At 39.8% G+C, this 26,636-nt stretch overlaps 2 protein-coding genes and 1 long non-coding RNA gene across 3 annotated transcripts in view; 2 read left to right on the top strand and 1 right to left on the bottom strand.

Annotated features, from left to right (window-relative positions):
* The window catches only part of DDX21 (DExD-box helicase 21), a 28,477-nt gene extending 10,658 nt beyond the window's left edge, over positions 1 to 17,819 (top strand). The window contains exons 6-15 of the mRNA XM_060642568.3: positions 1,358 to 1,543; positions 2,651 to 2,796; positions 3,619 to 3,768; positions 4,156 to 4,317; positions 5,795 to 5,914; positions 6,977 to 7,050; positions 10,347 to 10,506; positions 11,291 to 11,425; positions 14,187 to 14,231; positions 15,044 to 17,819. Of these exons, the coding sequence (XP_060498551.3) occupies positions 1,358 to 1,543; positions 2,651 to 2,796; positions 3,619 to 3,768; positions 4,156 to 4,317; positions 5,795 to 5,914; positions 6,977 to 7,050; positions 10,347 to 10,506; positions 11,291 to 11,425; positions 14,187 to 14,231; positions 15,044 to 15,313 (1,448 nt within the window). The 3' untranslated portion in view covers positions 15,314 to 17,819. The remainder of the gene's footprint in view (positions 1 to 1,357; positions 1,544 to 2,650; positions 2,797 to 3,618; positions 3,769 to 4,155; positions 4,318 to 5,794; positions 5,915 to 6,976; positions 7,051 to 10,346; positions 10,507 to 11,290; positions 11,426 to 14,186; positions 14,232 to 15,043) is intronic.
* LOC132685361 (uncharacterized) lies at positions 4,337 to 22,318 on the bottom strand. The gene is made up of 2 exons (XR_009613062.3): positions 22,183 to 22,318; positions 4,337 to 4,657 (listed from the first exon to the last, which is right to left on the bottom strand). It is a non-coding gene; the product is annotated as an uncharacterized LOC132685361 (long non-coding RNA).
* The window catches only part of KIFBP (kinesin family binding protein), a 41,298-nt gene continuing 36,979 nt past the window's right edge, over positions 22,318 to 26,636 (top strand). Inside the window, exon 1 of the mRNA XM_078434321.2 lies at positions 22,318 to 22,906. Coding sequence (XP_078290447.1) covers positions 22,481 to 22,906 — 426 coding nt within the window. The 5' untranslated portion in view covers positions 22,318 to 22,480. The remainder of the gene's footprint in view (positions 22,907 to 26,636) is intronic.

Raw genomic sequence — 26,636 nt, 5'->3', positions numbered from 1 at the left:
GGAGAAGTGTCTATTCATGTCTTTTGCCCATTTCTTCACTGGATTATTTGTATTTTGGGTGTTGAGTTTGCTAGGTTCTTTATAGATTTTGGATACTAACCCTTTATCTGATATGTCATTTGCAAATATCTTCTCCAGTTCCATCGGTTGTCTTTTAGTTTTGCTGATTGTTTCCTTTGCCGTGCAGAAGTTTTTTATTTTGATGAGGTCCCAAGAGTTCATTTTTGCTTTTGTTTTCCTTGCCTCTGGAGACGTGTTGAGTAAGAAGTTGTTGCGGTCGAGGTCAAAGAGGTTTTTGCCTGCTTTCTCCTCGAGAATTTTGATGGCTTCCTGTCTTACATTTAAGTTTTTCATCCATTTTGAGTTTATTTTCGTGTATGGTGTAAGAAAATGGTCCAGGTTCATTTTTCTGCATATCGCTGTTCAGTTTTCCCAGCACCATTTGCTGAAGAGACTGTCTTTACTCCATTGGATACTCTTTCCCGCTTTGTCAAAGATTAGTTGGCCATAAGTTTGTGGGTCCATTTCTGGGTTCTCTGTTCTGTTCCATTGATCTGAGTGTCTGTTCTTGTGCCCATACCGTACCGTCTTGATGATTACAGCTTTGTAATGCAGCTTGAAGTCTGCGATTGTGATGCCTCCAGCTTCGGTTTTCTCTTTCAGGATTGCTTTGGCTATGCGGGTCTTTTCTGGTTCCATACAAATTTTAGGATTGTTTATTCTAGCTCTGTGAAGAATGCTGGGTTATTTTGATAGAGATTGCTTGTATTTCTTTAAGATTCTCATTCTAGGGGCACTGGGGTGGTTCAGTCACTTGGGTGACCAACTGTTGATTTCAGCTCAGGTCATGATCTCATGGTTTGTGGGATTGAGCCCCACGTTGGGCTCTGCTCTGAGAGTGTGGAGCCTGCTTGAGATTCTCTCTGCTCCTCCCCACTCGTGCTCTCTTGCTCTTTCTTTCTCTCTGTTTCTCTCTCTCTCTCTCTCTCTCTCTCTCTCTCTCTCTCCCCCCCTCCCTCCCTCCCTTTCTCCCTCCCTGTCTCCTTCAAAATAAATAAACTTAAAGAAAAAAAAGATTCTCATTCTCAGTTTGTCTGTGAAACCTTGACACTTTGTGTTACCAAGGAAGTCCTTCTTTCCTGGTGCTTCCATCTCCCACTGGTGCATTTTTCTGGACTGTCACTTCTTATCTGTTCTTCCCACTAGATTCAGGAGTGCCTTGAGTATCTTTATCTTTGATACTTAGCATATTACCTTGTATTGTAGTTAACATTTTAGAATACAAATATATTTAATTGGTACCTGAGACTAATAAAAGGATTTAAAACCTAGTATATCTTATTGATGTTTTTTATAGTTGAACGCATGCGGAATGGGATTGATATCCTGGTTGGGACCCCAGGTCGTATCAAAGACCACCTGCAGAATGGCAAGCTAGATCTCACCAAACTTAAGCATGTTGTCCTGGATGAAGTTGACCAGATGTTAGATATGGGGTTTGCTGATCAAGTGGAAGAGATTTTAAGTGTGGCATACAAGAAAGGTAAGCTCCAAATTCAAGGAAGTGATAAAAGGATTACAGGAAGGGTGGTGATTAAGTGGTCTTCTAAGAGTTAAATGAAGCCTTAAATTGGGGGATGATTTATTTTATTTAGGAAACTTAAATTAAAAAAAAAAAAACAAAACCATGATTTATCACATAATAATGGGGAACGTAAAAGATAAAAGAAGAAAATTTGATACTCTGCCAGCTTGGCGTGTTTTGCTTTTGGTCTATTTCTTCCTGACTCTGTAGTATTGTTGCATATGTGTGTGTGTTAATTATAATCTTATCATGCATATAAAAATTTGGCATTACACTCCATGAAGAGGTTTTGCCATGATTTAATTCCATCTGTGTATTTTGATTTTTAGATAATAGAAATAATTCTGCCTATAGACATTTGTATGCAAATAGCTTCCTTCACGCCTCAGTATTTGGAATTTATTTTTTAGGGTAGATGTCCAGAAATGAAGTTACTGAGTTGAAAGTTATAAATAGTTCATGTTTCTCGATGTACATTGTCAAGTTGCTCTCCAAAAGGGCTCTACTTATTTACTCCACCATTTGAAATACTGTATGAAAATGCAGTGTTATTCAAAGAGCAAACTAAAAAAAGGGGGCTGGGGTGGGGCTAGGGAAGTATTTTAGTACCTGACCTCAAAGAATGAATAGACTGGAATTCTAAACTCAAAATACTCAGGAAATGCTAGAGAGTATAGACGAATATAGAATCTAATCTGTGTTGGTGTTTATTGTAGGTTATTTACTTAGTGATCTAAACGAGGTGGTTACTGGTCTTGATGAACAGGTGTTTTCCAGGTGACAGGTCTCATAATGGACAGATTTCCTTCGTGGTTCATAAAGGCCAGGGTCAGAAAGCAAAATAATTTTAAAGTACTTTTGGTATTTCAGGTCTCCTTTACATAAATTACATAGGAAGTATTTCTTTGCCCATTAGGAATCTTTGTGTCTTTCATTTCTGTGTCATCAGTGCCTGGCTTGGCCTCAGGTGGTTGCTGTTGCATGTTGATTGGGGAAGAACTGGGTGAGGTGGAGTACTGTATAGGCTTATTTGGGTTATTCATACTGACTTTTTTCCCCCCAAAGATTCGGAAGACAATCCCCAAACATTGCTTTTTTCTGCAACCTGCCCTCATTGGGTATATAACGTTGCTAAGAAATACATGAGATCTACATATGAACAGGTGGACCTCATTGGTAAAAAGACTCAGAAAACGGCAATAACTGTGGAGGTAAATGATTTATTCAGTTAGAATTTTGTATATCATTTTTTCCCTGTCTAATAATATTAAGACTGGAAAATACAAACTGTTTTTCCAGATAAATACTAAATCCATGTGAGGAGCCAAGTAAAGATCTATTTCTGTTTGTGTTGTGTGTGGTTATCTGTGTTCTCTAAGTTTCATTATCTGGTAGTCTGATTTCAAAATCTTTCGGAATCTGTCTGAATTTTGTAAATAGAAAGAAATTACACTAGAATTGATTGACTTTTTTTTTTTTTTTTAATATTATGTTTTTAAGTTGTCTCTACACAAAATGTGGGGCTTGAACGCACAATCCCAAGAGTTGCATGCTCTACCAATTGAGCCAGCCAGGTGCCCCAACACCTAGAATTTAAACACTCGAGGGCAGCAGAGATATCTAGTACTTTGTTTTGAAGCTGTTTTCATTTTAGGGCCCAGCACCTAGAATTCCTTTCACCCAAGGAATAGACATGCACGCTGACTAATCGCAGTTTTAAGTGGATGAAAGGACAAAAAAAATACTGAAATTTTTCTCTGGTCAATTACTTGGTTTCCTGTAGGAATCAAGGGAATGGCATTTCTTCTTTTGTTTTCCTGGTTAGTTCAGAAAACAGAGGAACCAGATGCTCTTTGGAGAAAGGGGAATGGCTCTCTGTGTTAATGAGTTTGGGTTTTTTTCTCTACACAGTGGTGGCAGCAGTCTGCTCTAGTCCATATGAAACAATTGCTTCTAGCACCGCTAGTGTTGAGCAGGTGATTTCAGGTTCCAGGTGGGCTTTACTAAATAGATCTTTTTTCCACTCCTATAAGCACCTGGCTATCAAGTGCCACTGGACTCAGAGGGCAGCAGTTATTGGGGATGTGATCCGAGTATACAGTGGTTTTCACGGGCGCACTATCATCTTCTGCGAGACCAAGAAAGAAGCCCAGGAGTTGTCACAGAATGTGTCCATAAAGCAGGTTGGTTCTTCCCCCTTTTTCCTGTAGGGAGGAAGCATCTTTCAACGGATAGACCCCATTAACATTTTAGAGTTCACCTGATCTGACAGTCTCCTCTCACAGATGAGGAAACAGTGTCTCAAACCCAAGGTTACACTGACAAAGTAGGTTTGATCAGTCTGTCTAGTGTTTTTTACCTAGTAAATATAGCTGGACACAGTTGATCTAATGACCAAGGAGTAGAAAAAATTTGAGGCTTGTCCGTGTGAGGCATATGTTTTTCCCTTGACGTTATTTTCAGCAGAACTATCACCAAAATCCGAATGTCCTTACAGGCCTGATTTGTTGTGTTAAAAGTAGCTGGATTGTTGGATCTGGTGTTCTTATGCCAGTTTATTTCTTTGGCAGGACGCCCAGTCATTACATGGAGATATTCCTCAGAAGCAGAGAGAAATCACTCTGAAAGGTTTTAGAAATGGTGATTTTGGAGTTTTGGTTGCAACCAATGTTGCTGCTCGTGGGTTAGACATCCCTGAGGTTGATCTGGTTGTACAGAGTTCTCCACCAAAGGTAAGTGTTCTATACTACAGTTTTGTTTTGTTTTGGTTTGGTTTTTGGGGAGAGAGGATACTAACACAAATTGGAAGTTGTATGGTCTAGTTTCATGTGGTTAGTAATAGCTGTCTCTTTTGAGTGCTAGGAAGCTGTGGTGATTTTTAAAACAAACCTCTTCTGAGGTCCTTCTCTCAGAACTGATAGTTGAGTGGAAGTGTGGTCAGTGGCCAGAGGCTGGGAAGATTGTTTCTTGTTGAAGGGAATTTTGGTTGGCTCGTGCAGGTAGTGCAGTTGTGAACTGGGCTTTGAAGATGGGTAGGACTCCGGCGGGGTGAGGGCAGCATAAACCCATGAACTACAGGATAAAGAAGGGAAAAAAGACCTGTGATTAATAGCCTCTGTGGGTGATGAGAACCTCTTAGGGAGGGGGCTGAAGCATCAGGTTATGTGGTATGAACAGTGCTTCCTGTCAGTAAAAGTTGGTCTGAAGGAGCCTGCTCTGCTCCCATCACTTCAAATGTGAGGACCCCCACAAATTGGCAGATTCCTCAGGATTAAAGGTTGTTTTACAATGATAGAAAAAATACCTGATTACTGTGAAGTCACCAGTTCTTACAAAGGAAGTGTTGTTTAAGGGAGTCTGTAGAACTGTGCTGTCCAATTTGATGGCTACAGCTATGTGTAGCTGTTCAGCACTGGAAACAGTCTGAATTGACATGTGTGTTCTAAATGTAATATACACATTGGGGTTTTGTTTATGTTTTAAACTTTGTATTATGTACTCTGGATTTTGAAGACATACAAAAAAAGAATGTAAAATATCTCAGTGATCTGGTTTTTTTTTTTTTTTTAATTTTTCTCTCCCCCACTTTATTTATTTTATTTTTTTTAAACGTTTATTTATTTTTGAGACAGAGAGAGACAGAGCATGAACAGGGGAGGGTCAGAGAGAGAGGAAGACACAGAATCTGAAACGGGCTCCAGGCTCTGAGCTGTCAGCACAGAGCCCAACGCGGGGCTCGAACTCACAGACCTCGAGATCATGACCTGAGCCGAAGTCGGACGCTTAACCGACTGAGCCACCCAGGCACCCCTCAGTGATCTGTTTTTTTATGTGGATAGTATATTGATAGTATATAGGCCTTATGTTTAGATACTTTTAGATATATTGAGTTAAAGAAGATCTATCATTAAGTTTTTTTTTTTTTATAGCTTTTTAGTGGGTTACTACAAGGTTGAAGATTGAAATTACTTATGTGGTTCTGTAGTACAGTACTATTTAGATGATGCTTTTTTCAGATTTGCCCATAGGATAGGAACTGCTATTCCAGAGATTTTTTTAAAAATGGTCACAGTTCTTTAATTTAAATTGAAGTGCTAAAGAACCGCACACTCTGGGTGTAGATTAAAACCACCACACTTGCCTCTGCATAGACCACTCAGGTCTTTGTCTCGTTTTGTTCAGTGTCACTCATGTCTCTTACTTCAATAGGATGTGGAATCCTACATTCATCGTTCTGGAAGGACGGGCAGAGCTGGAAGGACGGGGATTTGCATCTGCTTTTATCAGCACAAGGAAGAATATCAGTTGGCACAAGTGGAGCAAAAAGCGGTAAAACTATGTTCTTAGCTTTTCATTCAGCAAATGTTGAATTCTAAAGTCAGTCTTTGTTTTTTGTTATTCGATTTTTATTAATTTTAAGTTTTTATTTCTAGCATGTTGCCATAACTGAAAGCTTATTTAGGTACATGTTGTTTTACACATTGTACTATAACATAAAGCCCATTTTGAATGAAATAAGTTTGCATTTCAAAGCAGTGGTTTTGTTTTTATATTTACAATTACATGGGTTATTTTTATGTTTGAAAGGCAGTTTTCAGACAATGATAACATGAACACATCCCAAATATTTAAGCATAGATTAGGGGGTTATAGGAATTACTTAAAAACCAAAAGGATAAATTTAAAATGGAGAGAGAGACTGATTTTTCTGACAGATTAATCTCTCCCCATATCCAGACTTCTGGAGGAGAGGAGCACTTTACAGTGCAGAAAGCAAGCACTCCCCGGCCAGGGTGGTTGTCATTAATAGCAGTGATTGGCATATGCCTTGAGAATGATGTGATGAGACAGCATTCATCTCTGGTTTTCTTCCCCCAAATCCATAATCTCAGTCTTGAGCACGCAGAGAACCCGAGGCAGCCTCACAGTGAGGGACAGAATTCTATAAAATACTTTGCCAGCACTCCTTAAAACTATCAAGGTCATGAAAAATCAGGAAAGGCAGAAACTGCCAGAGATCAGAGTAGACTAAGAAGATATGATCACTGAATGTAATGTGTCACTGGAACAGAATAAGGGTATTTGGGGAAAAACTAGTGAAATTCCATTAACTCTGGAATTCAGTTAATAGTAATGCTGCAGTGTTGGTTTCTTGCCTGTGGCAAACGTACCATAGTACTGATAATAGGGAAATTCGGTGCCTAGTGTACAGGAACTCTGGGTACTATATTTGCAACTTTTCTGTAAGCCTAAAACCATTCTAAAATTAAAAGTTTATCTTTTAAATGTGTAATAAGTATGTTTGGTAATATAAAAAATTAGAGAATTTAATCTCAGTGAAAACAATTGATGGCCATATTGTATATTAAACTATGGTTCTTTTTCTTGTAGGGAATTAAATTTAAACGAATAGGTGTTCCTTCTGCAACGGAGATAATAAAAGCTTCCAGCAAAGATGCCATCAGGTATGTTCCCTACCCACTGCTACGTCTGTTGTAGTGCTTGTTCCATTTACTGCCTAGCTTTGTGCAGAAATGAGATTTGGCTATCGGATTTATGTATTGACAACTTACAACCTATTTGTTATAAAAATAGACTGTGCTTCAGTAAAATTTTACAAAACAAAAGTCCTAATTTGTATTTATCCCTACCCAATCCTGTTCACCAGAAGAAACCATTATTAATAGTTTGGTTTGTCTTGGGCGTTTTAAGGAACCGTATCTTAGATACAGTATGGGCACTTACCGTGTGGAGATTGATTAGATTGGGTCACAAGATTATACTTCACATCATCATCAATCTAGTTCCTCAACTGGTGGGAATGAATTGATTATTTCTTTAAGTTACTCCGAGATGGTGAGGATTAGATTAACTAACAGTGTTTGTCACTGGAGGTGCTACTGGCATTGGGGGCAAGAGAATTATTTCGTGGGATTGTGCTACAAATTGATGGATAGTTAGTTGTTTAGCCTCTCTGGCTATGCGGTGTATGCTGGGGGGCGAGTGGGGTTGGCATTACGAAAACCAGAAGGTCCTGACTATTTTCCAAACGTTTCCAAATGGTGGCCTACATTCTCTGCTTAAGAGAACCACTGAATCTGGGGGAGCCTGGGTGACTCGGTTGGGTGTCCGACTTCAGCTCAGGTCATTAGAGCCCTGTGTTGTGCTCTGTGCTGACAGCTCAGAGCCTGGAGCCTGCTTCAGATTCTGTGTCTCCCTCTCTCTCTCTCTCTCTCCACCTCCCCCACTCACACTCTCTCTCTTCTTCAAAAATAAATAAACTTAAAAAATTAAAAAAAAAAAAAAAACCCACTGAATCTGAGGGGCACCTGGGTGTCTTAGTTGGTTGAGCATCTGACTTCGGCTCAGATCATGATCTCATGGTTCGTGGGTTCAAGCCCTGCATCAGGTTCTATGCCAACAGTGCAGAGCCTGCTTGAGATTCTTGCTCTTTCTTCTCTCTCTCTCCTGCTCCTGCTTTCTTTCTCTCCTTTGACCTTCCCCTGCTCCTGTTTTTTTTTTTTTCTCTCTCAGAATAAATAAAACTTAAAAAAAATTTTTTTCAGAGTTTATTTAGAGCATGTGCACTCTGTCTCTCAAATAAGTAAACATTTTTTATAAATAGAACTCTGTGATCAAAGGAAATGCTTTGTGTTACCATATTAATTAATGGCTCAGGAAAGTTCTCCAAATGAAAATAATTTAACTCAGTAATTTTCAAATTTTTTTTTAGCATGGCATACTTTCAGTATTCTGTAGACAAGGTTCCCTATGACACCACTTAAGGAAATTTGGGATTAGATGGCCAGGAAAGAGAAAAGAGGACAAGCTGGTGGTGTATGTAGGAAGTCCTGTAAAGGGGCAGTCTTGCTGAAAGAGGCTGCCTCGGGTGGCCTTGTTCATTTGTGTCCTTTTGAGGATGTGACGTTTATTATCACCAAGATAATAGTGATTCTCTAACAAGTGTGTAGTCTCATAAAAAGTCCTTATCATTTTTAACCTGATTTAGAAGTCTTTTTTCCTTTTTGCAGAATGGAGGGGCCTCTGGGTGGCTCAATTGGTGGAGCATCTAACTCATGATTTCTGCTGAGGTCGTGATCCCAGGGTCCTGGGATTGAGCCCCACATCGGGGTCCATGCTGAGTGTGGAGCTTGTTCTCTCTCTCCCTCTGTTCCTCTACCCTGCTTGGGTGCGTGCACGCTCTTTCTCCCTCTCTCTAAAACTAAAAAAAAAATAGTTAAAAAAGGGGCGCCTGGGTGGCTCAGTCGGTTGAGCGTCCGACTTTGGCTCAGGTCACGAACTCGTGGTTTGTGAGTTCGAGCCTCACGTCGGGCTCTGTGCTGATAGCTCAGAGCCTGGAGCCTGCTTCTGATTCTGTCTCCCCCTCTCTCTCTGCCCCTCCCCCGCTCATGCTCTGTCTCTCTCTGTCTCTCTGTCTCTGTCTCTCTCTCTCTCTGTCAAAAATAAATATTAAAAAAATAATAATTAAAAAAAAGTTAAAAAAAGAATGGAGATAGCTATAGTATTTTTTGATCCGTAAAGTAGCATATGCTTATTATTGTAAGAAATGTTCAGGGGCACCTGGGTGGCTCAGTCAGTTAAGCATTGGACTTTGGCTCAGGTCACGATCTCACGGTTCATGGGTTTGAGCCCCATATTGGGCTCTGCACTGACAGTGAGGAGCCGGCTTGGAATTCTCTCTCCCCCTCTTTCTCTGCCCCTCCCCCACTCATGCTTTCTATGAAAATAAATAAATAAATTTAAAAAAGAAAAGAAATGTTCAACATCTTTAATATCACTTTCAGTAGCAGCATGGAATTCCATTATATCTGTCTCATGGTTTATTTAACCAGTCCCATTTTCTTACATGTTTTGTACCCTTTAAAAAAATTTTTTGTTAATGTTTAGTTTTGTGAAAGAGAGAGTCCACGTGCCTAAGCAGGGGAGGGGCATAGAGATGGAGACCCAGAATCCAAAGCAGTCTTCAGGCTCAGAACTGTCAGCATAATGCCGGATGTGGGGCTGAACTCACAAACCATGAGATCAAGACCTAGGCCAAAGTCAGTATACTCTTTCTATATCATAAATAACACTGTGGTGAACATCTTGATATTTGTTCTGTTATTTCCTTGGGATAAAACTTTGTTTAATTAATTTTAGAGAGCATGCGAGCAGGGGAGAGGGGCAGAGAGAATCTTAAGCAGGCTCCATGCTCAGCGCAGAGCCTGACACAGGGCTTGAAATCATGACCTAAGCAGAAATCAAGACTCGGATGCTTAACCAAGTGAGCCACCCAGGTGCCCCAGAATGAAACTTTTTTTAATTTGATAGTAAAATCAAATTAGATGTAATCAAAGGGATGGCTTTCTTTCTTTTATCTTTTAATTAATTTATCTCTTTTGAGAGAAGGAGAGGGAGTATAAGCAGGGGAGGGGCAAGGAGAGAGAGAATCCCAAGCAGGCTCCACAATGTCAGTGCAGAGCCCGACATGGGGCTTGATCTCACAAACTGAGATTATTACCTGACCCGAAATCAAGAGTTGGATGCTTAACTGACTGAGCCACCCAGGCACCCTAAGGAATGGATTTATTTTTACAGAAATGTGGTGATTATACATATACATTACATCAAAGTGATGTGTGTTAGATATATAAAAGATTTGGTTTGGAAGTTACTGATTTATCTTGAGATGCTGTTGTGTTGAAAATGAAATATGTCCGCTCTTTCTTTCTCCTAACAAATATACTCAATCACACCATAGGCTTTTGGATTCTGTGCCTCCTACTGCCATTGGTCACTTCAAGCAGTCAGCTGAGAAACTGATAGAGGAGAAGGGAGCCGTGGAAGCCTTAGCAGCAGCACTGGCCCATATTTCAGGTGCCACGTCAGTAGACCAGCGCTCTTTGATCAACTCAGATGCGGTAAGGCTTCCTGTCGAACTCTGACACTTGGGGTAATTTTGAGTTTGAGCAGGATTTAAAAGGGTTCAGTTAGACTTCCCAATTGTTTTAACTTTTGTCTGAAGGTAGGTATATATATATATAAACAAATCCCATGGAGAAAGAAAGTAGATTACTCATTTCCACTGTCTCAGTTGGGGGCAATGACATTGACTGCTAATGGGCATGTGGTTTATTTTTTGTGTAATTAAACATTTTGGAATTTTAGTTAGTGGTGATGGTTGAAACCTTGTGAATATACTGAAAAACCCTGAATTGTATACTTTAAAATGGTGTACGATATGGTATGTGAATTGTATGTCAGTTTTTTTAATCCTCCAAAGAAAACCTCAACCACATAAAGACATAAAAGCATATGATACATTTGGTCAGTATACCTAGAAACTTAAGGTATATGCATTTTTTCCTTTTTTTTTTAATTGAAATTGTTGAGACAATTGTAGGTTTACATGTAGTTTTAAGAGGTAACACGGAGAGATTCCTTTGTACACTTTGTCCAGTTTCCCTCAGTGGTATCATTTTGCAAAACTATAATGTTACAACTGGGGTACTAACATTGGCACAAACCGTCAGTCTTGTTCAGAGTTCCCAGTCTTACTTGTACTAATTTATGTGATTGTGTTGGGAGAGTGGTGTATGCTTTTAGGAGGAACTTTTCCAGAAATAGTTTAGAAACATGAGGGCAATTTTTTTTATCAGTTAGGTTTGTTTTTGAGACTAATTTTGTTCCCCTTTTTTCTCTAAGGGCTTTGTGACCATGATCTTACGATGCTCGATTGAAATGCCAAACATTAGTTATGCTTGGAAAGAACTTAAAGAGCAGCTGGGCGAAGAAATTGATTCCAAAGTGAAGGGAATGGTTTTTCTCAAAGGAAAGCAGGTAAGTAATGTTGTGACCCTGCTTTGGTTCAGTAGCTTAATGTGGACAATAAAACACCAAATGTAGGCTTCTCCCTGTGGTGTGGGGATGGTGCATCTTTTTGCTCTGTATATAGTCTTCGCTAGGCGATGTCATCCCTGACCCTCAGTTGCCACTTAGTGATGGACAACTACCTCATCTGGTATCTTTAGCCTGAACTATCTGCGTGCAGTGCCGGACATAAAGTCCCAGCTGCTTCCCTGACATTTCTTCTCAGATGGGGTTATAAACAACATGAAATTATTCAAAATTGAATTCAGAATCTTTAATTCAAACCTAAAATTTTAATTAAAAAAAATTTTTTTTAATGTTTATTTTTGAGAGATAGAGACACAGAGTGTGAAAATGGGGGAGGGGCAGAGAGAGAGGGAGACACAGAATCTGAAGCAGGCTCCCGGCCCCAAGCTGTCAGCACAGAGCCCGACACGGGGCTCGAACTCACAAACTGTGAGATCATGACCTGAGTGAAGTCGGACGCTTAACCAACTGAGCCACCCAGGCGCCCCGAAAACTAAAATTTTAAATCTTGCCTTCCAAACCTGGTGTTCTTTCTTCTGAGTCTTGCTGTCAGTTAATGGTAGACCAGCACAGCAGTTCTCAAACTGTTTGGTCTCATGACCCTTTTACATTCTTAATGAATGGTGAGAGTACCAAAAAGCTTTTGTTTGTGTGGGTTGTATCTATTAGTGTTTACTGTGTTAGAAATGAAAACTGGAATTCGAAAACCAAAGAATACCGTTCTATTTGCCATCAGAGCTGTGGTAGCATCACGGGTAAATGGTGTCCGGGAAACTCCACTGTGTGCTTATGAGAGCGTGAGAGTGGAAAGGACACATATTTTAGTATTAGGAAAATTGTTTTGACTTTGTGGAACCTCCGCAAAAGATCTCAGGTTTCCCGGGGGGCGTAGACTGTACTTTGTAAACCACTTGCTTAGAGAACCAGATCTGGTTTATCGTCACCTCGCTGCATGTCTGTGTTTACTTCCTTAAGGAACTCCACATACAGTATGGGTTACAGTCTCAGCTTTCACATGGCGGATGAGTCTTCACGAGCAGGCTCCTGCTCCCCTTACTGCCTCCTCACTGCTAGTACCTCCACTCCAGCAGTGCCAAGTACACCTTGCTTTCTGTCATTCTAAGTGGCTCAACCCGGTGTTCATAGTATTTTTTTTTTCCTCCACGTTATTTGTGGTGTGGCTTAACCTTGAGTCTCCCTGTGAAGCTTTCCCTGGCCATACAGTAGAGTCGGGGGCACCATATCCATACTTCAGGGTTTTTAGGGCGTGCCTTTATTCAGGCAAATTTTATCTTGCTGGGCTTGCTTATTGACTGAGAGCCTCGAAGCCTATGATGTACTCAAGGGCAAAAACGATTTTTTAGTTATCTTTATACTTCAGTGAGTGGCTGGTGTTAAATGCGTAATAATTTTGTGAATGATGATCCCCACAAGTGGCAAAATCCATCAGTACCTGATGCGACCTGTGGTTATGGTTGGGTGGGTTGTTGGGTGGAAGTGGGGTGTTCCTCATAAAATGTTGCAGTTAAAGATAGCTAGGGAAGAGGAGTGCCTGTGTCCGTTGCGGGGGTGGTTCTAACTACATTTGTGGAAACCAAGAAATAGGATCTCCTTAACTGGAGGTGATGGCACTGCTATGGTCCTATAAAGTGTTTATTTTTGTATTTTTAATATATATTTTTAAGTTTACTTATTTTTAGAGACAGAAAGAGAGAGCAGGGGAGGGCCAGAGAGAGAGGGAGAGAGAAAATCCCAAGCAGACTCCACACTGTCAGCCCAGAGTCCAATGCGGGGGTCGATCCCATGAACCGTGAGGTCGTGACCTGAGCTGGAATCAAAAGTTGGACGCTCAACCAACTGAGGCACCCAGGCGCCTGTATTTTTTTGTTTAAAAAGAAATGTTTATTTTGTGAGAGAGAGCATGGGTGCGTGCAGGGCTGGGGGGGAAGGGAGGAAGGGGGGAGAGAGAGGAGGGGGGGGAGAGAGAGAGAGAGAGAGAGAGAGAGAGAGAGAGAGAGAGAGAGAATGAATATGAATCCTAAGCAGGCATCATGCTGTCATCACAGAGGCCGGAACTCAGAAACCTGTGACATCGTGACCTCAGCTGAAATCCAGAGTCAGGCATTTAACCAACTGAGCCACCCAGGTGCCCCAAAAGTGCTATAAAAACCTTTTTATTAGAGCAAGGTGAATTGTGAAAACCTAGAAAATTAACAATGGAAAATCATTTAGTTTTCTACTTTTAGTTAGGTCATCCTGAATAGTAGACACTTTTTCTTACAGAAAGCAGTGTATTTTAATGTAGACCATTGGTTTTGGGGCCATACTGAAAAGATGTTTAAAACCTGCTCTATTTCCCAGCTGGGGGCCTTTGACTTAGCCTCTCCAAACCTCTGTTTCTTCAGCTCTAAAATGTAGCTAATAGCTACTTGAGGAATTAACAGTATGATAGCCAAGAATGATCTCTAGCCAGTTCTAAATCATTTTGACTCCCTTTTTAAAGTATCCTTGGGTTTTTGCTGTTGTGCTTTTGGGAGGTATGATATGTGTTGGCATTGGTTGAAAGTCCCATCTAAAATTCATACCTGGAGGGTTTTTTTGGTTTTGTTTTTGAATATAATTTTGAATATTATATGGTCTTTTGGAGCACACTGACAATTGTGGTGAAAGGCTGAATTAACTTGGCATTTGTTTTGATTTCCAGGGGGTTTGCTTTGATGTCCCTACTGCAGCAGTAACAGAAATACAGGTATTCTTTCTCTTGGATTTTGAAGTTAACATTTAAGTTATAAAACGTTCATTATTGAAAACACAGAATAATGGAAAAGGAATCAACAGCTCTAGTCCCTTTACTAAAAGACAATTAAGAGTTAATGAAGTTTAGTATTTTTTTTCTCCTAGCCTTTTTATTCATATATTTTTCTTATTCAGCCTGTTTTCCTTCTTTCCTTTATCTATAGAGTTATGAACAGTATCTAGCTTTTTCCTCCTGTGTATGTTGTATGGGGTTTACATAGACACCTTGAATTGCTCTATCTTCATTTAGTACTGCTGTGAGATACGGGTTTGTGGTATATTTGCATGTTTTACTACCTGACAGCTGGGGATACAGACACTTAACTGACTCAGCCACCCAGGCGCCCTGAAGGTTGTATTATTTTTAACCAGTGACCTTTTATTTATTCTTATTTTTATTTTATTAAAGAAAGCTTTTTTTTGATGCTTATTTATTTTTGAGAGAGAGAAAGAGAGCAGGGAAGGGGCAGAGAGGGAGGGAGATAGAGAATTCCAAGCAGGCTTCGAGCTTGTCAGCTCACAGCCTGATGCGGGACTCAAATTCCCAAACCGCAAGAGCATGACCTGAGCCGAAATCAAGAATTGGATGCTTAACTGATTGAGCTACCCAGGTGCCCCTAACCAGTGACCTTTTAAATTTTAAACACTTAGGTTATCAATCTGGTTTTTCTTTAGAGAAAGGGCAAAAATACTGTCTTTCTCATGCTTTTTAAAATCAAGTTCAATAAAAATCAGAGCAGGTAAAATAATACTATCTCTCCACAGGAGAAATGGCATGATTCACGTCGCTGGCAGCTATCTGTGGCCACGGAGCAACCAGAGCTAGAAGGACCACGGGAAGGATATCGAGGCTTCAGGGGACAGCGGGAAGGCAGTCGAGGCTTCAGGGGACAGCGAGAAGGAAACAGAAACTTCAGGGGACAACGGGAAGGAAATCGAAGCTTCAGAGGACAGCGATCAGGAGGTGGCAACAAAAGTAACAGATTCCAAAACAAAGGCCAGAAGCGGAGTTTCAGTAAAGCATTTGGGCAGTAATTTCAAATAGAGGATTCATATGGCAACATGGAACTGAACACTGATTTTCCTATGAAGTTAAAAGCACATGTGTTTCCTTCTTGACCACTTGCCTTGTCCCCATCTCTTCCAGAGAGACAAGCTTCATGGAAATTATTTCCATCTGATGATTATCACTTGTAACTATTGCTGTTTCTGTATTAGGTTTCTCTTTTGAAAAGATGTATGAATTCGTAATATTTTTATTCTGATGCATTGTCTGTAGGTTATAAGACCAAGTCAAGCATGATTTGCCCATACTTTTTAAGTTGAGGTGTCTCTGTATTTAAATAGTGTCCTTCCCTGAATACCTATGGGGAACGCAGCAGTCTCTGGAGAGGCACTCTGAGCAGTCGAGGCTTACCTGTAATTGGCATTCTTCAGCCACCCGCCTAACAGTGACTCACGTGGTCCTGTAACATGTCCTCTGAGAAATAGTACTGAGCAATGTTTTGAAGCAATATTTCAAAATTGCTGGGATGCAATACATTTTATGCCAGCATGTGCTCTAGATTTGAAGAACAGTGATAAATTTGATGGGAGACATTATGTAGATTAGCCATCATTATGTACATTTTGATACATTTTTAACTCTTCAGTGTAAGCTGAATTCATGCTTCAGGAATTCTTCACAGATTTTATCTATTTATGTATATATAAAGAAGTATTTTAATAAAAAACAAGTGTCTTTAAGGAATTCCAAATGTATAAGGTGGCCCTGTAACTTTCTTTGTAAGTAAGGAGGCTGAATAATAGGTGCTTGATGATAATGTACTCTACTTCCTGTTGGAAGATTAACATTTTTACCAAGAAGGAATTAAGGGAGTGGGGGGCAGAGATTTGCATTGATGACAAGAGTCAGGAAATCCACTGAAAATATTTTTTACATGCGAGAAAGAAACATTCATCTCAAGAGCAAAGAAAGGAACAAGTGAAAATACATGAAAAGCATTCTTTTCATGGTAAACAACAGGTCATTAATGTTTCTAGAAATTGACTTCTAATGGGTAAACTGGAGTTTTAGGTAGAATGATCCAATGGTTTCTCAGAGGCCTAGTTCCTATAGTCACAGTATAGGATCTATTTCTGTTAGACTGCTATTCCATTGAAAGGTTTTAGCTGCTTAAAGACTTCCTTTTAAGATAATCTGTGTATGGTTATTTTTGGTTGTAGCTTTGAGGGAACTGACAAATTTTATATAGCCCCTGGTCAGGTAACTCTGTGAGTTCTCAAATATTACTTCTCTGGGAAACTTTCTGCATGGTGCAGGAGCTTAAGAGTGGCATTGTTTTCTTGCCTTAATTCCTAGAAATTCTGGACTGGGACTCTCAGGGAATAAACTCTGATAGGAGAAGTTAAAATACATGGCCTGTCTTGTTTTCATTTGATTATTTTTGAACAATTGAAGTCTTTCTAAGCCCTGGTTTCTTTTGCTCCATCAGATCTCTTTATCTAACTGCATTTTACTCTATCATCTTGCAGTAAGGGGTTCAGATAGCCAGCTCAACTCTTTAAATGAAATTAAAAAAAAAAAAATTTTAACATTTATTTATTTTTGAGAGACAGAGAGAGAGCATGAGCAGGGAGGGGGCAGAGAGGGAGACACAGAATAGCAGGCTCCAGGCTCTGAGCTGTCAGCACAGAGCCTGGCACAGGGCTCGAACTCAGGAACCACAAGATCATGACCTGAGTCAAAGTCGGATGTTTAACCGACTGAGCCACCCAGGCACCCCGCCAGCTCAACTCTTTGATGTTTGAGGCAATGTGTCCTTTCTCTGTTTGGACTTCAGTTGTGTCCTTCAGTCCTAACTGGATGTTTCTGTGTTCTCAGCAATTATCTTGGCTTTTATTTCTTGATCCTCTTGTCAGTTTTACCATTTTCCTCCCATTCCTCATGGCTTCCATCAAGCCACAGGAGAAGGTGTTTGATAACAGACGACTCATGTGTCTTGTAGATTATAATTTATTAGATTTCAATTTTGCTCAAAATACTGAGCATATTTTAATAACAACCAAAGTATTTAATCAAGCAGATTCAAAGGACACAGTACCTGTCCTTTAGGGAAGAGCAGTTAAAACCTTGATGTGGATTAGCCCACAGAAAAATAATCAGGCATAAATCAAGAGTAAGGGGGAAGTTTAGTGGGAATTGCACTTGACACAACTTAATTTTATGGAAAACATGGCTGTTTTCAACAAATGAAGCTAAAGTTTCTCCTGGATCCCAGAATTCAAACCGTATTTGTAAATATATAATTCAGCTGTTTGATTTAAATGGGCTTGTTAGGCTGGGAAATGTTACAGTTTTTACTATTTTCTACAGAGAAAATATTTTCCAATGTATCAGACTCAATGAACTTTTAAAATACAATCCATTTTTACATTGGAGTTATCTGTGCAGCAGTTTCTTTACAATTGTACATAAAATGCTGTAAGTTAATGTATAAAATACTGCTTTATGCCAGAATAAAAATACTAGTATTTACTATTTAAGTTTTTGGTGGCTTTTTTCCTAAAAATGAGAATAGCATGAAATTTTTATTTTAAAAGTAATAAATTATGGGTGAAAAAATCCAAACATAGAAAAAATAATAGTCACTCCATAACCTTTTTGTGAGCATCTCTTCCAACAATTTATTTACGAGATTTGAATAATTCAGCTTTGTGAATTGCTATTTTCCCTCAACGTGTGCATGCTTCTCTGTAAGTACAGATTTTACAATATTTTTTTTAATGTTTATTTATTTTGAAAGAGAGTGCACCCGTGCATGCAAGCATAATAGGGACAAGAGAGGGAGAGAGAGAATCCCAAACAGGCTCTGAACTACCAGTGCAGAGCCCAATGTGGGATTTGATCTCACAAACTATGAGATTGTGACCTGAGCTGAAATTAAGAGTCAGTCGCTTAACAGACTAAGCCACCCAATCTTTCTTTTTTTTAATGTTTATTTATTTTTGATGGAGCACGAGGAGAGGAGGGGCAGAGAGAGAGAGGGAGAGACACAGAATCTTGAAGCAGGCTCCAGGCTCCGAGCTGTCCGCACAGAGCCTGATGTGGGGCTTGAACTCAAGATCATGACCTGATGAGCCAAAGTCAGACACTTAACCGACTGAGCCACCCAGGTACCTCTCAGTCTTGCGTTTTTGATGACTACATGGCATGTAGTATAGAATGGATATGTCAATATATATTTATTTAGCCAGGACTCTAGATGGCCACGTTATTTATAATTTTTCAATATTCTAAATTTTTTTTTTTTAACGTTTTATTTATTTTTGAGACAGAGCATGAACCGGGGAGGGTCAGCGAGAAGGAGACACAGAATCTGAAACAGGCTCCAGGCTCTGAGCTGTCAGCACAGAGCCCGACGCGGGGCTCGAACTCACAGACCATGAGATCATGACCTGAGCTGAAGTCGGCCGCTTAACCGACTGAGCCACCCAGGCGCCCCAATTTTTCAATATTCTAAATAAAATTAATGTCCTTGTATAAATCTTTGCCTATTTGTCTATTACCTGGAAATGCAGAAGATCTCTCTGGGACAAAGCTTAGGAAGCAATCCTAAGGAATATTAACATTTAAAGGACAGATTGGGGGCGCCTGGGTGGCTCAGTCCGTTAAGTGTCTGACTTTGGCTCAGGTCATGATCTCATGGTTTGTGAGATCAAGCCCTGCATTGGGCTCTGTGCTGATGGCTCAGAGCCTGGAGCCTGCTTTGGATTCTGTGCCTTCCTCTCTTTCTGCCCCTCCACTGCTCGCACTCTGTGTCTTTCTGTCTCTCTGAAAAATAAACATTAAAAAAAATTATTAAAAAAAATAAAGGACAGATTATTTCATTTATCCCTTAAAATAATTGTTTCCCCAATGTTAACATTTTACATAACCATAGTACAAAGATCAAAACCAGGGTATCAATAGGAAGGGTATTCTATAGATACTTTTTGGCACTTTGCTTTTTTTTTCTTAATGGCATATCCTGGAAATCACTACATCAGTTCATAGAAATCAACTTTTTTGTTTCATAACTGCATTGTACTCCATTGTGTGGAGTATCATAGTTTATTCAACCATTTTCTTACTCTTAATGTATGGGCACATAGATTATTTGCAGTATTTTGTAGTTAACAATGCTGCAGTGAGGAACCTGGTGTATAGTATTTTCATACTGTTGGAGTTCTGTCTTCAGGGTATATTCCTGGAAATGGGATGGCTGGGCCAAAAGGTAAGTACATATATAGTTTTGAAATTGTATTTTGCATGTAGTTTTATTATATATTGGCAAATTCCTGCCCTGCAACTTATTTTTTGAAGAAACCAGGCCATTTGTTCTATAGATTCTGCCACACTGAATTTTGCTGACGCATCTGTCATTTAACAAGTTCCTTTCCCCCCTGTATTTAATGTAAGTTGATAATTAGATATAAAAAGAAGGCCAAGAAAGGAAATATGCTCCCCAAATGACAGCCAGAATTCTTCTATTGCAAGTTTCCTAGTCTCACGTTTGTGTTTTTTACTGCAGCTGTGTAAGGATTTTCCAAAAATCTCCATTTTAGTTTTCATCTGGGTGTTGTTCCAGTTAGGTGTTTTAGAGGTCAGCACCATGTGTTGGAGGGTTATTTATTGAGCTCCTACTAGGGCAGTATAGCATACTAATTGAAGAATGTGGGCTCTGGAGGGGTGCCTGGGTAGGTCAGTTGGTCAAGTGTCCCATGCTTCACCTCAGTTCTTGATCTCAGAGTTAGAATTAGGAGTTCTAGCCCCTGTTGGGCTCTGCGCTAGGTGTGGTACCTACTTAAAGAAGTATTGGAGGGAGCATGGCCTTCCCAACCCCTTGATTTTAAGGGGCACCTGGGTGGCTTTGTGGGTTAAGCACCCGACTTTTGATTTCAGCTCAGGTCATGACCTCAGGGTTGTGAGGTCAAGCCCCGCCCTGGGTGTGGAACCTGCTTACAATTCTATGTACCCACCCCTCTCCCACTGGTTCCTGTGTGCTTGCTATCTCTCTCTCTTAAAAAAAATAAAATAAGTGTGGGCTCTGGAGCAAAACTGCCTACTTATATATATGGTAAGTTATTACCTATCTATATATATATTTGGTAAATTATTAATCTCTTGGGCCTCGATTCTTACTTTGCAGAATGGGAATAATAATAGTATCTCACAGAGTTGTTCTGAGGATTAGATGATTTGTTTTCCAGTTTTTATTTAAATTCCAGGTAGTTAACATACAGTGCAATATTAGTTTTGAGGATTAGATGATTTTAATATATAGAATGCTATTTGGCTCATAGGGAGTGATTAGCTACTATTATTAACCATGCCAATTGCTTTCCTTTTTTTTTTTTTTTAATGTTGATTTTTGAGAGAGGAAGTGTGCGAGTGCAAGTGGGGAAGGGACAGAAAGGGAAGGAGACAGAGGATCCAAGCATGCTCCAAGCTGTCAGCGCAGAGTCTGATGTGGGGCTCGAACTCATGATCTGTGAGGTCATGACCTGAGCCGAAGTCCAATGCTTGATTGATTGAACTACCCAGGTGCCCCTCCAATCACTTTCCTATTCATGAACAGATAGGTACTGAGCACCTACTATGATTATTACAGTAGTTTCTTCACCAGTCTCCCTGCTTTTTCTCTGTTCCCCCTTCAGTTGTCTTGAGAATAATCCTCTAGGGTGCTGGGTGGCTCAGTTGTTGAGCATTGGACTCTTAATTTTGGCTCAGGTCATGATCTCACAGTTTGTGAAATCAAGCTCCAAGGTGGGCTCAACGCTGACAGTTTGGAGCCTTAGGATTCTCTCTCTCTGTCTGTCCCTCCCCCAGTCATGCTCGCACTCTCTCTCAAAATAAATATTTAAAAAGAATAATCCCATAAATCAGATTTTGTCTGTCACTCCTTCAAAAGCATCCAGTGGCTCCCACCTCACTCAAAATATCCAAAGTCCCTATAAATGGCCTTACCAACCCTAAATAATAGGGCCCACATTACTTCTCTGATTTCCTCTCCTACTGCCCTCTCCATTCTCTCTGTTCCAGGCAAGAGGTCTCCTTGTTCCTTGAACAACCCAGGCGTCCCTAGTGGAACATTTAGGTGTGGTGGTTCCAGTTGGGAGATGGATATTACAGTCTGGAGCTCCAGAGGGTCATCTGGCCTGGAGACCAAGTTTTGGAAGTAAACAGGACATGTGATAGAAACGGTGGAAATGCATAAGATCTCCCTGGGACAACGTTTAGGAAGGAGTCCCGGGGGAACACTAACATTCTTCCTTAGGATAATTCTGTAGAGCTAAGTAATATTATTATCACTTATGTTTTACTGTGAGAAACCTGAAGCTTAGAAAAGTTAACTTATCAATTAGAAGATCTGAGAATCAAATTATGTCTATGAGCTTCTAAAATCGGTCCTCCTTTATATATCTCAAAGCGCACATAGCTATCAAGCGCCTAATAGTTAAAACCTCTGTTCCGCCCTTTCAACCCACCCTTCGCATTTGACTTCATAATTTACGAAGGTGTGTAATGGAAAAAGCCACGCCTCAGGTGGTTTGTCACAGCTCTGGGACTTCTGTGTTACTTTGGGAAGTTGCACACATACCTCCAGCCTGTACTTCAGGGCTGAAGGGAAAATATTGGTCGATCATTGAGTTCTTTTTACATAGTGAAAGCTATCTTTCACTCAAGAAGCTATACGTTAATAATAAACGAATCCTTGTTACATTTTCGTCCAGTCATGGGTTGGGTTATACACTAATATCAAAAGGTTTCTGTCATTCAGTGTACACCAACTAACGAGAGTAGTTAGCTATGTTTCTAAACACTATTTCCATGTGTCATGTGAAAGTCAGCCGATACTTACATGCAGGTAGAACTTCACGGCGTCACGCGAGAGAATCCACCACAGCAGAGGGTAGGGCTGGAGGTGTGGCTGCCCTCATTGACAGCTTCGTTTCTACGACAACGGTTGCTGTGGTGCCTACTATGCCTTTCCGTTGGTCACTGCAGAGCATATTGCGGTTCCTCTGGAGGACCTCATTGGTTACGGTTCTGCTGTGTCGGATCTGTCGGGGGCCGTAAGTGAAGTGTCGCAAAGCAGAAAGAAGGCGGGAGTCCGATTGCAAACATCCATCGGGGACGCCCAGGCCGTAGAGGCCGCTATGGCGAGTGCTCCGTGGGCCGAGATTCGTGAGAAATTCCAGGCCGCGCTGGCTTTGTCGCGGGTGGAATTGCATAAAAACCCCGAGAAGGAACCGTACAAGTCCAAATACGGCGCCCGAGCACTGCTGGAAGAGGTCAAGGCGCTGTTGGGCCCCGCGCCTGAGGACGAGGATGAGCGGCCTCAGACCGATGACGGCGTGGGCGCAGGGGACCACGCCCTGGGGCTGCCAGCTGAAGCGGTGGAGGCCGAGGGGCCCATCGCGCAGGGGGCAGTGAGGCTGGCGGTGATTGAGTTCCATCTCGGGGTGAACCACATCGACACCGAGGAGCTGTCGGCGGGGGAGGAGCATCTGGTGAAATGCCTGAGGCTGCTGCGCAAGTACCGGCTGTCGCACGACTGCGTCTCCCTCTACATACAGGCTCAGGTGAGAGCGAGCCGGGCCCGCTGTTGTCGGCCAGAGGCGAGGGATGGAGAGGGCCCCACTCTCGCCAAGGCCAAAGGCAACTGTTATGAGGCACGGTTTGGCCCCGTGTTTTGAAGCTTTGGAATAAACAGCTTGCAAACTCCGACATCACTTGCTGCTTCGCTTAGTCGTGGTCAACACATTGGTTTCCTGAGACCCTACTACATCATAAATGCCCTTTCCAACTCTTCTCCACCAGTCCAAATCTTGTTCATTCTATTAAGAAGAAATGCAGAGTAATTTAAAATCTTAATTTAAGGTCTCAAGGAAATGACAACGAATGACCCGAGTTCATGCTTAATTTAAAACAAATTGTTTAAAAATCTTAGCAAAAAAATATATATTGCAAATATATATACTTGCAATATATATAGCAAAAATATATATTACATATATATATTTGCAATGTATATATTGCAAATATACATATATTGCAAATATATATTTGCAAATATACATATTGAAAATACATATGTTTGCAATATATTTGCAATGTATATGTATATTGCAAAAATAGAAACTGAAGATTTTTAAACAATTTGTTTTAAATTAAGCATGCACTCGGGTCATTCTTTGTCGTTTCTTTGAGACCTTAAATTAAGATTTTAAATTACTTTGGTCTCTCTCTCTCTCTCTCTCTCTCTCTCTATATATATATATATATATATTCCTTTGCTTCCCAGGGAATTCCTGCCCATTCTTCCAAACCCATCTCAAAACAAATCTCATACTTGAGTAACTTTCTTTGAGCATTTTGTTCGAACTTGTATCTTTGAGTTCTTATGATACTCACTGTTTCCCATTTATATGACACTTGGTTTATTAAGAAATAAATCTGACATTCTCTTCAGGAACCTAACACTGCAAAATACAAATATGTATGAACTCTTTGTATGTGCCAGGAACTTGGGGTAAGCTCACAAACCAGTTCTTAATACATGTGATCCAGGAACATTTACCAAAAATGATGATGTGACAAGTGGGCCACAAAGAAAAACCTCAGAATTAAAAAGGAAATTGTATATGTCATTTTCTTTTATCATGGCCCAATAAATTTAAAAGCTACATAATCACAGGAACTATATATCTTTTTGCACACTATTTATAACTTAGTACCTCCCTCCTAGTAGGCCATTCTAAATATTTGTCCATTGGATTAATGATCTAATGAAATTCATAAGAGATTAAACTCAAAACCTCAATTATTTGAAATTTTCTTTAACCAGATGGCTGCCTGAGATCTTCATAAACATTAAACAATTTCAACATAGCAAGAAGAGAATTAGAAACCTTCCTAAATGTAATATATAGTGCCCAGTATTTACTGTATTTTTATTCTTTTTTTTTAAGTGTTTATTTATTTTGAGAGAGAGAGAGAGAGAGTACGAGCAGGGGAGAGGCAGAGAGAGAGAATCCCAAGCAGGCTCTGTGCTATCAGCACAGAGCCAAAAATGGAGCTTAATCTCATGAACCATGAGATCATGACCTGAGCTGAAATCAAGAGTCTGTTGCTTAACTAATTGAGCCACCCAGGTGTTCCAGCTGTATTTTGACTTTAATATGCACACTGCTTCATATCTTAGTATGTCTAAAATCAGGATGCATCTTATAGCTGTGTCATAATTTACCTGGCAGTGTTTTCTTGTTGATAGATAAAATAATTGTGTCTTATAGATGTGACATCTTACATTCAATAAAATACAGTATTTCAAACAGCCAACCTTTTCTGAAGAGTGAATTATTTTAGGAATTCTTACTAAAATCAGGAACAAAACTTTGATTAGAACTTCTGGCCGTTGCAGTAATATAGAAAGCCATAAGAGTTATTAATTTTGGAAAAAATAATTTATCAAAGTAACCATTTGCATATAGGATCCTTGTATACCTAAAAACTAAAGTCATCAACTGAAAAACTATTAGAATGATCAGTTAAATAAAGTGGGGGGATATAAAGTAAATATATAATATCAATAGTGTTCCTGTATATAAGAAACAGTGGTTAAAAGATATTTTTAGAAATTGCATATCATCGGGTAGTAGAATTGATAATTTAAAAGGAGAGATATACCAAGTCATTGGCTTGGTATGAACGTAATGGCTAAACACAATAGTCATTCTGATACTCATTTGTAGGTTTGTTAGTTTCTGCCAAAATCACCATAATTTTTGTCTTAGAGCTTGACAAAATGAATATGTTTATCTGAAAGAACAAAGAAGAGTGAACATAAAAAATATAATAAGAAAAATAATGCACTAAAACTACCCTACCTGGTACTAAAACTATACAGCAGTAGTAATTTACTTAGATTCTGTTTGTGCTAATATGTTTCTGAACTCTACTGTTCAGTTGATCTGTTTATTCCAATAGCATTACCACACTTGAATTTTATTACATCTAGTATTTGCTGTACATGATGAGAGATTTGATCTCACTAATAATAAAGCAAACTAAAAGAATGAAATAGAAAAAATTGTATCAGATTGCAGAGTTTATTAAAGATACAAACTAAAAGAATGAAATAGAAAAATTGTATCAGATTGCAGAGTTTATTAAAGATACAAACTAAAAGAATGAAATAGAAAAATTGTATCAGATTGCAGAGTCTATTAAAGATACCGCTTATACTTGTCATTGGAGAGACTATGAGGAAACAGATACTATCCATTAGCATTATTATTAGTGGAAATACAAATTCACAGAACTTTTCTGGAGATCAGTAGGTATTGAAATTCCGGAGTCAAGACTTTAACTTAAAAATTGCGTATCAGTATCCTAAAATAATATTGGATCAGGCATGCAAAGGTGTGTCAAAGTGGATGTTCATCACACCATTGTCAATTAAAAAAAAACAGCATTGTCAATTTTTAAAAAATGAATGAAATAAATATCAGTCAATAGATACATGGTTAAATAAATATGGATACATTCATCCAGAAGAACAGTGTATAGCCATTAAAAATAATGATTTATAGGGGCGCCTGGGTGGCGCAGTCGGTTAAGCGTCCGACTTCAGCCAGGTCACGATCTCGCGGTCTGTGAGTTCGAGCCCCGCGTCAGGCTCTGGGCTGATGGCTCAGAGCCTGGAGCCTGTTTCCGATTCTGTGTCTTCCTCTCTCTCTGCCCCTCCCCCGTTCATGCTCTGTCTCTCTCTGTCCCAAAAATAAAAAAAAACGTTGAAAAAAAAAAAAATAATAATGATTTATAGGGGCGCCTGGGTGGCTCAGTTGGTTAAGCGTCAGATCTTGATCTCAGCTCAGGTCATGGTCTTATGGTTCGTGGGATCTGGCCCCACTTGGGATTCTCTCTTTCCCTCTTCTCCCCCCCAACCTCCCACCACTTGTGCATGAGCTCTTTATCTTTCTCAGAATAAATAAACCTTAAAAAAAAATAATGATTTATCTTTGTTAACCAAAAATATCAATATTAAGAGGGAGAGGGAAGAGCATAGGCATGTTTGGAATTAGGTAGAATGATTCCATTTTGTAAAAGACTACATGTGTGTGTAGGAAAAATTTTGAAAGTAACACTTCGTGGGAATTTATGATATTCTGACTGCTTTGTCTTAACCTGATATTTACTTCCTGGAAAACTACAAAAATACAAAACCTGGATCCACATTAGATTATTAAAAGAGACTATCCCTTTCTATCTTTGCTGAGTTCTGATGCCTTTAAGAATGATTTTTCTCCA

Source organism: Panthera onca, chromosome D2 (genome assembly GCF_046562875.1).
Source record: "Panthera onca isolate mPanOnc1 chromosome D2, mPanOnc1 haplotype 2, whole genome shotgun sequence".
Lineage (NCBI taxonomy): Eukaryota > Metazoa > Chordata > Mammalia > Carnivora > Felidae > Panthera > Panthera onca.
The sequence above is the reverse complement of the archived record's forward strand: the minus strand, read 5'-3'. Positions and strand labels throughout refer to the sequence as shown.